This window comes from Strongylocentrotus purpuratus, unplaced genomic scaffold (assembly GCF_000002235.5).
Source record: "Strongylocentrotus purpuratus isolate Spur 01 unplaced genomic scaffold, Spur_5.0 spur5_scaffold_9, whole genome shotgun sequence".
Taxonomy (NCBI): domain Eukaryota; kingdom Metazoa; phylum Echinodermata; class Echinoidea; order Camarodonta; family Strongylocentrotidae; genus Strongylocentrotus; species Strongylocentrotus purpuratus.
Window position 1 is genome coordinate 11,569,439 of NW_022145615.1, and position 11,480 is coordinate 11,580,918.

An 11,480-nucleotide genomic window follows, 5' to 3' on the forward strand; every position below is an offset into this window, starting at 1 on the left:
AGATATGGAGTATGACATATCTCTTGATTAGTGAATCCCAGATTTCAGTGTTACAACTTGGCGATAATCATGTTTTATACTTTAAATCTCGGAGTTTGTGGTAGACAATGATTAACCAGAGTGGCTAGAATACTATGGTTTAACAGCTGCTGAGCATCATTTTCTAGCAAGCTCAAAACATTCGATCATAAATAACTCGGAAGTTGCGGGCTATATGATTCGAGTTCAAGAATATAGTTTGTCATGTTTGTTAGCAATCCTTACCATAACATCTGATTAAATTATGTTTTGAACAAACTGAACTCAACTGAAAGTACATTTAAATATAATCCATTTACTTACATATTTAACTATAGATACTGATCATCATGTAATATTAGTAATAATTGATTTATTCATAACATCTGAGATTTCTTCTAATCAGTACATTACCGAACATGTTTTTTTTTTTTTTAAAGACACACGGATAATACATCAAATAAATCAAGGCTTCTTTTAAAGTACAACGGCTCTGACCTAGCTCTATGGCAGTGACAACTCGAGATATTAATGCTGCATGAATTGTAATTAATTTCATGTCTATCCTACTCTACCAATGAAATCCAATTGCTGATTACGTATTTCAAAATGTTTTCTGTGTTACCGTTTTAATTTTTCAAATAAAATATACGCGTAAAATTTCAATGCATTCAAGTTGCTGTATTGTTGACAGCCCAGAGTAAATAAAGGTCCATGAAAATGAACTTACAAACAATAAGCCGTATGCATAAATAGAAGTCATTATTAAATAGTAAAAGCATAAGCTAGATAAGTAGAATGTGTAGCTTAAAGGGATAGTTGAGTTCTGTTGTAGAGGGCTCTACACAAAATATTTTTTTGTGAAATAATGAAAAACTGAGTGTCAAATTTGAAAGAACATACAATTTAAATGAAAAATCATCTTCGTTTGATCAAAATTGGTACAGAGACGGCTGAAATATCCATAAATATAACGATTTCTAATACTTGTGTACCCATCAATATTAGATAATTTGAAAAAACCGTTGAAAAAACGAAATAGCGCCTTTTACGTCGTATTTCAACCAATGCCGATGTTGGCTTATTTTGTTGGCATTTTCGAATTGGTTATATTACGCACAATCAGCCGGCCCATGTACGGGTATTGTTATTTTTAATTAAATAATTAATTAACGGTCACCTTATTTTTGTTAAAGTAGAGCTGAATTGGTATGATCGTATTGGCTAAATTTCACACATTTTGGGGTCTAAAATTACCTTCATAGCAATGTTAGGTTCTTAAAGGGCATTATAAATGTCATAGATCAGACTAAGAGTCTGAAAACAGAACTCAATTTTCCCTTTAAAGGTTTTAAACATCATTACTCTAATATGAAATTTCTGGTGAAGATATCAAAGTCCCTCACCGCGCGGTACGTATATTTCATGCATTGATGTAACATAAAATGTAATTAAGGTTTGATTTTCAGAATAGTTCTCCTTGCTCTATTTTGTAACGTTTGTAATTGCTCGATATATGTCTGTTGTCTCGTATAAGTCATGTTGTATTTCTCTTGGGATAGATACCAATGATGTTTACTTTCTTCAACGATAACAATGATGTTTACTTTCTTAAATTCATTAAGACAAGAAACAATTGCTTTTTTGTTTTCATTTCTGATTTCCAGAAACCAAGAGCTAGAGGGCTAGATAGGATTCAAAAATCGTTTATTCTAATAAACAAGCACTCGACTATTTAAATAAATCAGTGTTAGAGCTCGACTACAAAGACAAAAAGATCGTTTCTATTTCATATTTTGATGTCGTTTACCTAAGCTTTTCATTATAGTGGTGAACATTTGTCAAATTTCCCTTTTAAAACTTGTACTGTGAACAAGTAGAAATGATTTTTGCTGACTTTTATATTTCTACTTCAAATAAACTACTCATTCAAAAATGGTGAGAAAAACAAAGATAAAATGTTCTCATTATTTGTCTTTGTTTGTGTATTATTCATTCTTTAGAACAGGACTGCACTACGTGTATCTATTTGCGCCCTCTATATAGCAAACAATGCCTAAGCGGTACCGGTTGGTCCCAATGATCCCCTTTTTCATATTGATTTGATGAGATAACCACCTGCCAGTGACCATGCAGGAATGTCTAATCCCTCCTGACCAAACTTGTGCAGATAGGCTTTAAACACATTTGCAACGGTCGATAAGCATTACTCTGTAGTCGGGATTTCAAGGTCTTTCAATTGAACCGGATCGGCTTGAATCCTGGAAAATATAACTTTGAATCTTTCGGGACTCATGGTGAATGAGCGCTCCTCGTTGACAAGCTGAGGTGTAGGTCTGCCTGCCGGAAGCGAAATTCTGTACCTGGAAATTAAGCTGACCAGGGTCTGGAAGATGATTCTCCTGGCAACCTGCTCACCCGGACAAGATCGCGGCCCTAGAAGGATAATGATGTTGATAAAGATGATTATGTTACCAGAGAGAGGGGACGGAGCAGGACGGGTAAGGTAGATAGATACAGAAGCCACGGCGGGTGAGCGAGAGGAATGGGGGGGGGGGGACAGTAAGATCGAAAGAGGGGGAGAGAGGAGGGGTAATAGAAGAAGAATTAGAATGAATATCAACACGAGCCTATCAAAAAGAGGGAGGATAATGAAAAAGAGAAAAGCGCCTATATGTTCGTTTGCACTTTATAAAGAAGTTTATACATCGGTATTTATGATTGATTATTGTGTTTATGATGAACGATCATTCGTGCCAAAATATAATTAAGTCTTTGGCAGTCATTATAGTACCATAATAGTAAAACGTGATGTATATTGTTCTCTTTAACAAAGGGAGAGGTGTCACTAGTGGAGCAATCGAAATGTGGAAATTGCAATGTCATCTGAGGTCATCAATTTAAGTTTGTTTTACCCCGTATAATAACCTTCATCTGATGATAGCAGTTGCGATGACATATTTACCTATTGAAAATGGAATCACCAACTTGGCTTTCACCTCGTCCAGAACACCGGTGTTGCTTAGGAACCGATCCGGATTGAAGGCCGATGGATCTTTCCAAATATCCGGGTCGTTGTGCATTCCCCATATGTTGGAGAATATCTGACTGCCTTTGGGGATGCTGTATCCGTCTATACTGCCCGTGTCGGATACAACGTGGGGAACTCCCATCGGAGCAACGGGACGCATGCGCAGAACTTCGAGGATGATGCTCCTTACGACTGGGAGACGAGATCGCTGGTCGTACAAGGATTCACTTCCACCAGAATTCATGACAGTGTCTATTTCTTTCCGCATCTGTTAAAAATGAATTAAATTAGATTTATTTGACTTAGAATCCAAAGAATGTGGGGGTAGCACAATATTTGCAAATTACATCTAGCTACCTTTATATTATCAAATAAAGATGGCTTAAGTTCTGAGGATCAAGTAAAGATTGCTGCCTTAAAGGTAATACAAAGTTTTGGGAAATTTGAAAATTGGGTGGAAAGTGATTCTTTACCATTTTGATATATTTGGATGCCCCTGTAGATGTATTATAAGCACAAGAAAAATTAGCCCCTAAAACATTTCTCCTTTCGAGAAAAATTAAATATAAAAATTTACCGCTATTTCAAATAGCGCCTACAGCCGTACAATGGTAGCTGTGACAAGTAAAATCTCAGAATATGTAGTTGTGATATATAATTTCCAAACGGGAATAGCTAATTGGTCGATTTTAGTCAAGAAACATTGTTTTATAGCTTAATATCTTGACCTTGAGAGGGAGCTATATATCATAAAGAGTTTATTATTTACAATTTCATAACTTTAGACTCGATTTCAACCGCAACAACGATCCCTGAATATTGTAGGATCGCATATGCTTCCAATATGTTTATTTGAACCAAATTCATGACCCCATCCCAAAACTTTGTATTACCTTTAAAGTACGTTTATTTTTCCCGCATTTGAGACCAGGAAGAGTGGAAGACTTGTATTAAACTATAACAACTATTATTTCAAACTTAAATGAGATGTCCTCTCTGAAATTAATGTTACAAAGGAAAATGGGAGGAAATTATCACTAAAAGCCTGGGAGAACTCCGTAGGAAAATGATGAAAACTGTATGATGTGATCGATCAAACACAAATGGAAAATAAAATCATTATATTTCGTCAAGTTGGCCTAGTTCGGACAAGAAGACGCAGGTCTCCATAGTCTTCTCACCCACATGGTCCAAACTCAACAAGATCTGTGATTTTGTTTACTTCTCATCCATTATTGACTTTTTTCAAAGAATTATTTTCCAAATACTGCGTTGACAAAATCTATGAATTTGTGCTCTTCATTCAAATGTTTCTTTTGCAAAAACTTAATATCCAAATATCGGGTTGACGAGATCTGTAAAAGTGTTCGGCCAAAGACTTATTGTCAAAATATTGGGTTGAAGAAATCTGTGAATATTTTTTTTCGTCCAAAGATTTATTGTCCAAGCGTCAAGTTGGACTGTGAGGCACGTCGAGCTGTGATGTCTCAGAATTTTTCTTTTCGTACAAAGACCTATTGTTCAAATATTAAGTTGACGAGATCTGTAAATTTGTTTTTTAATCCAAACAATTATCGCCCAAATATGACATTGTCGAGATCTGTGAAGTTGTTCTTTTTGTCGAATGAATTTTCATCAACAACAAAATATTGTCCAAATATCGGGTCGACGAGATCCATGAATTTGTCCTTTTGCCCAAAGACTTGACGTCCAAATATCGGGTTGACGAGATCTGTGAATATTACTTTTTATCCAAAGATTTTCTAAATACCTATTGTCCAACCGTTGAGCTGACGAGATTTTAAAGATAATACCACGTATTAAGCACTGAGGCAAAAGCTTACCAAACAATCATTTTTTACTGGATGTGAAGAAAGAATTATTTTTTAAATATTACCCTCAGTTGGATATCAGGTCTAGTAGCGATGAATAGTGTGAGCCACAGGAGAACTTCGTGAATGGTGTCAGTAGCAGCAAAGAACATGTTGTAGACGATAACCCATCCATCGTCGGGTTCCGAATATGATGCCTTACCGGATGAGCGAATGCCCTCGATATACTTGACAAAGAGTGCAATAAGGCTTGACGACTGTTCGGGGGCATCTAGTTTGGCGAGTACCTCTTCTGCTCGTGTCTTTACGTAGCTAGATGAACTCCGCAGCTATAGGTTCCAGAACAGAAATACACGAGCGATTATTAGTTTTATGCATCGATTGATTCATGGAGATACCATTCCATGCCCCTCCCCCTTTAAACTCAATTGTGCATACCTTAATTACACAAAAATGTGCCCCGTTGTGTTTTTATGCATCCGTTTAAGGTTTGACACACAAATACACCTGGAAGTACGTCACTTTTGTTGTTGTTTCCTTGATTCTTTGTTTGTTTGATTAGACTTATCATAGATATCTCGTAATAATTTCGCCCCTTCTTTACAAAAATAAATTCCCGGATCCGTCCCTGTTCTCATGTCCAATATAAATAAGTAACCCTTCCTTTTCAAAAGTAGAGGTACGCCACTGATAAGCTCAAACTGAATTTTCAACACAAAAGATGGACTGACACCAAAACAAAAATTATATTTCTACTTACATAATGTGCATTACCAGAAAAGTATGATATCGAAATTGAAGTTGGACAAACTTTTTTAATTATGTATATAATATACCTTTGACCGATATCCTCTGAAGAGGAAAGAGTTTATCAAAGATGGCCGAGTAAGAAGAAGGGTACTTGGGTCCAGCGTTTGGGCAACTACGGTGTCCAGATTGTCGATGAACTTCTTAACGGTGCAATTTTCGTAGCTAATGCCGATACCAAATGCGATGCGATGGAAGACATCGACGCAGAAGCACTGGTAGGTTCTTTTGGGATCGAACGGCCCGTCAACGAGTGCATCCAGCTCGGAACATAAAGTTGGGATTGTTTCGCTGACACAGCGGGATATGGTGGTGGCGCCAAAATCGGGATTTTTGACGGTTTTAGCAACGAACCCTCGAACCTCATTCCATGCTGTACCGTTGTTGAAGATCGAACCTGTTGACGAATCACAATAGGGACTTTTAGATTGAGTGGACGAGAACACGACGAACGCCGACTGATCATGCGTGTCAACGTACTCAACTGCCCATGTTGACTACAATTAGAAATCTTTTAGATTTCACTAGACGATATACATGCATGCAGGAAGTAACACTATTAGCATTCTCATTCTACCCTCAACAATTGCTTTGGTAGACAAAAGAACATCCCTTCACTGCTATTATGTAAAAATGTGTAGAACAGGTGAATATGCATGTGACACCTGTTCTACACATGTTTACATAATAGCAGGGAAGGGGTGTTCCTTTGTCTACTTGAGGAACTGTATATTTTGTGCGCACGCGGCATGTACTAGTACCGTACTAGATTTAGGAAAATCAAGGTTGACGCATTCTCGATCGCCGACTGAGACGACGTGACGCATGCGCAGTGCCTTAAAATGACGTCACACGTTGCAGTCAAAGCTGTCGACGTGCAAATCTAAAAGTCCCTAATGAGATTTTAGCGACACGATCGCATTCATGTTGAAGAATCAACTAAAGGGTAATTATTTCTCTTTATACAACACCTACGTGGATCCTTGTCATTTGATTGGAGTATTGTTGGTCACATGATATTCAATAGATGTTATATTGCACGGTCGTGCATTTTTGGTTATATGCGCCGTGCATTGTTGGTTATATGCAGACTGCGCACCTCTCAGCCGTGCGCGCGCGTATCCCTGCGTGTATCTGACGCGAAGGCAATCTGAATGTAATCGGGAAGGCTTGACTCCAACTTCAATTTATCTTTAATATAAGGAGTAAAGCATAATTTGTCGATTAACGTTCTATTAGATCTTCTTCGATGTTGTATACAACAAATAATGAATGTTTTTCATTCGTTCAATGTTTCGAATATTTTCATTCGTTGAAAGATTAACGTTAAGTCTATTCAACTCGGCTGACGCCTCGCTAAATAGAATGTTAATCTTACTTATGAAAATATTCGCACTATTGAACTCATAACCATTCATTATTAATACTCCTGTTCGGATGACGTATGCATCATTGTAATATTCGCATATTTCAGTATGTGTCATTGTAATGGACGAGGTTATTGAAATAATTTATTTTTCAATTTCTTTGCGATCGGTTTCAGCTCTCATTTAAAATTGATGTGGTGTGAGAATGCTGAGGCTCTTACTAATAAAAAAAATAATGAATAAATAAAATAACGCAAAATGTGTTAAGTTTTCTGAAAGGAAGTTACAAATGAGACTTTAAAAAGACTCTTTGTTAATCTTTTCAAGATCAAGTCAAAACAAAACACACACGCATAAAAGAAATATTTAGCATTATAATAAGAAAATGTGCCTTTTAAGATTTTCATTGGAAATTTCTCCGTAAGTGGCCGTTAAATTAAACATCGGGGTATATTGTAGTTCATTGTTTACAATTCATTTGACTGTCATTCCAAGACTATATTTGTATAGAGAGTCTAAGTCAAGTGCTGGATATTCTTGAAATGTCTCTCTTGGCCTATTTCATATTACGTTCTAGGAGCACAAGTGAAATTTTAGAAATTTGACGATAAATCCTGAATATTTGATGTAAAATTTCTATTAAAAAATAATCAAATAATGAGTACAACACTCATTTGCGTTCAAGGCCAACTGAAACAAATTTGAGAGCATTTATCGATGTTTCAATTCTTATATTTGGGGCGTCCACGCCCACAAAGGGAATGGGTGTAACCACATCCGCTGCCCCCCCCCCCCTAACCCTTCGAAGTTGTCTCGTGACAACCTTACATGATTCTCACTCGCTTTACGACACTTGCTACAGTAACGATTGCTCTGCGGCTAGTATCCTGCACAAACCGATTTCCTAAATTCAACCCCCGGCCGCGAAATTTTTATTCCCAAACAAGTTTGCAATTTCTTAAATTTCCATTCTTCTGATAGGCTGATATGTTCTACGTCATTAGCAGCTTGGAAAGAGGTCACAAACAATTACACTTTGATTATTTATTGCATTGCCTCACTATTTATAAAGGCAAAATAACTGAATAAACTGAGATGCAATCGCTATACCTAAATCAACTATATCCCTAACTCTAAACACAACTTAAAACCCAAAGTCTAACCCTAACCTAACCCTAACCCTGAGTCTAACCCTAAACCTTTGACTTAATTTGACTAAATAGACTCAATGGAGCCCGAGGTTATTATCGTCGGAGCCCATTGTACGTTAATGGTTCACCTCCTCCCTGAATGCCTTACCTCTTTCTGGAAGGACGGATTCCAGCATGGTCCGAATGAGTCCACCCCTGTCAGAGCATAGATCTGCTTTCGTAACAAAGGCCTCTTCTAGACTAGCATAATCCATTATTATGACGTAAGAGTCCGGGCCATCTCCGATCCCAAAGACCTTCCCGTATGTCTTTGTCCTCTCGAACATGTCTGAAGGTGGAGGATACAAAGCAACTGGATATTTAGGTAAATGTTGGGAGAACCTTTTCAATTGATAAGAAAGTTGCACTGAGTGAAAAACGCTTCTATATAAAATATAGGGCCCTGGCCTACTGGATGAAAAAGCCCGACATGATCGAGGGCACCCGGTCGCGTTATTTTTTCGGCGGCACAGATTGGGATTAGGTGCGTGTTGAGCCTATGGGAAAGTTTAGGGTTAGGGTTAGGGTTAAATCAAGACCCCCTTTTTTTTTTAAAAAAGCCCCAATCTGTGCCGCAGAAGAAAATAACGCCACCCGGTCGACCAAATTCGATGCGCAGGTTTATGTCCAACTTCGGTAATTAGTTATGATTTTCCAAATCACAATCACCTCTTTCTACAAATCAAACAAAGGCACCCAAGTTGGGCATATAATAATCGTCCCTATTTTCACGAAGTGACGGTAGTGAATGAAAATCGCATTCACTTTGTGTGCGGATTTTCCTCACTACCGTCACTTCGTGAAAACAGGAACGAATTGTCAAATCGTTGGTTGAGCGCATTATTGACCCTACCTTGGGATTTTTTCTTTAAAACAAATATTTTTCCAGTGCGAAAAGATGAAGCAGCAATTTGTTTTCCTAAAAGTTGATTTTTTTTTATTTTTTTTAAAAATTTGTTAATAAATATATATATATATATATATATATATATTTTTTTTTTTTATTTTTTTTTTTAAAGTGGAAATGAACGTAATGATTTAGTTGAAAACAAAAAAAAATTCAAAAACAGTAATGACAGTGTAGTTGCAAAGAGCAGCTCTTTATATGGATTTATTTCATGTCATCTTTATGAATTTAAGGGTCCTTTCAATTATTGTATTCATAAAGATAAGATCAAATAAATCAATAAATAGAGCTGCATTTTGCAACTGTACTATCACTACCGTTTTCCGACGTAATATCATTCTATAAAATGTTCTTTATGTTGATATGATATCATACGACTCTCGAATTTCTTCATTTTTACTTTTTATATAATCTATTGCTGTTACTGAAACTTTTTTTTTAAATACTTTAATGCACATAATTATTTTTTACTGATGAATTTACTGTAATTTGAACTCACATCTTGATGCTCTTTTAGTCATCCCCAAGAGGACTTTAACCGTTGCTAGGGCCCCTCTCGGTCCTGGTAATAATGTGACCCCATCTTCAACCGGTGTCACTGAATTCCGACGATCTACAGTCAAGATGACCAGGACGAGAACGAGTACCAAAACACAAAGGAGCAGCGACGACGTGGTTAATGACGTCAGACTCAGAAGGCTGGATATCACAGTCAAGTTTGGTTCGTCTCGAGACGATGCCGGAGTCTCAATCATGATGGCTGAACGACAAGGGCTATAGGGATCAGATCACGATATAAGACTGTTCAGAAGCTAGGCCGACGAGACGCTGTCGATATCGGCCACTCTAGTTTCATGTCGGTCTCTTGAGCTGAAAGCCACTTCAGATATGCGTCATGATCATCACTTGTTACTTTTAAGATCAGTGCTTCCCCAAATGCGTGTCTAAAATCAAAATTATCACGATATATTCACCACATCTCCACCAATTGTTGGGATCTCATGATCACAGATTAAACAGGGTTTTTGTTTTCAATATGACAAGATGAAAACACTTCTAACTCAAATGTCTGAAACACCGAAATGCCAGAAACCCTGTTGACTATATTTCTCCAAACTTTGTTCTCCACGCTTCCAAACTGCAGTTGTGCGAAATAACGACTACGTTCGTCTCCTCAGGCAGTCTCTACATACACTCTTCGTTTGAAATCGGCTTTCTTTTTTCCCCTTATCAAAAAGAATAAAACGATTTAATGCAGATAAAGTGAATTTAATCCTTTCGATGACCAAGCACAAAGTAAAGTACGGAGATACTCTGTTGCTAACGTAGAAATGAGAAAGAATAGAGGTAACGGCACGACAAAAGGGATTGTTCCGTATTGTAGGATTAATCTTTTATGCTCTTTATAATATGGTTTAACATTGGACGGTTTAACCAAGGACCTATACAGTGTTTAACAGATTTGTTGTGCCTCGGCTGAGTGGTCAGAGCGTGTTGTCTATAAAGATCCGGACGATTTGGGGTGTCCAGTCACTGTGTAGGGGTTAGCAATATTGGTGAGCAAAATGTGAGGATCCGGTATTGTCTGCATGCATGGGAGAGGATAGTGAATTAGTTTCTTTCTTTCTCTTTCTCTCTCTCTCTCTCTCTCTGCCTCTCTCTGCCTCTCTCTCTCTCTCTCTCTCTCTCTCTCACCTGAACACCCCCGGCCCGAAGCTCTCTCGACCTCTCTTAATTAATCATCCTCTCTCTCTCTCTCTCTCTCTGGCCCGAATTCACAACAACCCCCCGGGGGTTTAAACCCCCTCCTAGGTTTTTGAAACCATGGTTTAAACCCCCGGGGGGTTTAAACCTGCTTTGTGAATACGAAAATCAGAGGTTTAAACCTCGGAGGGGGGTTTTTGTACCACACCCATGGTACAATCCCTCTTTGTACCACTGTTGTGAATTCGGGCCTCTGAGTTTCATGAATATGATATTTAATATATATCTGTCTGTAGGTGTGTCTATATATCGGACAAAAACTCAAAACCATTGGACTTATAGCTGTCATTCATTTTTCCTCTCCTCATGTTTTCCCTTGTACTGATTGTGTCTTATCATCAGGCGCGGATCCAGGATTTCTTAGCGGGAGGCCAAAATTCGAAATCAATTTAAAATTGAGTGTGCTGAATTTTGAAAATCGTGCCTGCCGATAGTGAGCGCTTATTTTTTTTTTTTTTTTTACTAAACACCCCCCCCCCCCTTGAGCAAAAAAGAAAAGGTAATTTTCTGGTCACAAATTTTTGTTCCTTTTTATTGGGGGGGGGCAGGGGGCAAGGTCCGCTC

At 37.7% G+C, this 11,480-nt stretch overlaps 1 protein-coding gene across 1 annotated transcript; it reads right to left on the bottom strand.

The window, feature by feature from the left end:
- Positions 1-1,506: 1,506 nt before the first annotated feature.
- On the bottom strand, positions 1,507-10,466 carry LOC100888399 (cytochrome P450 2U1). The gene is made up of 6 exons (XM_003724293.3): positions 9,652-10,466; positions 8,355-8,534; positions 5,718-6,085; positions 4,947-5,210; positions 2,984-3,317; positions 1,507-2,454 (listed from the first exon to the last, which is right to left on the bottom strand). The coding sequence occupies exons 1-6, from the start codon at positions 9,905-9,907 to the stop codon at positions 2,225-2,227; spliced, it is 1,632 nt and encodes a 543-aa protein (XP_003724341.1). The 5' UTR covers positions 9,908-10,466; the 3' UTR covers positions 1,507-2,224.
- Between the last annotated feature and the right edge of the window lie 1,014 nt (positions 10,467-11,480).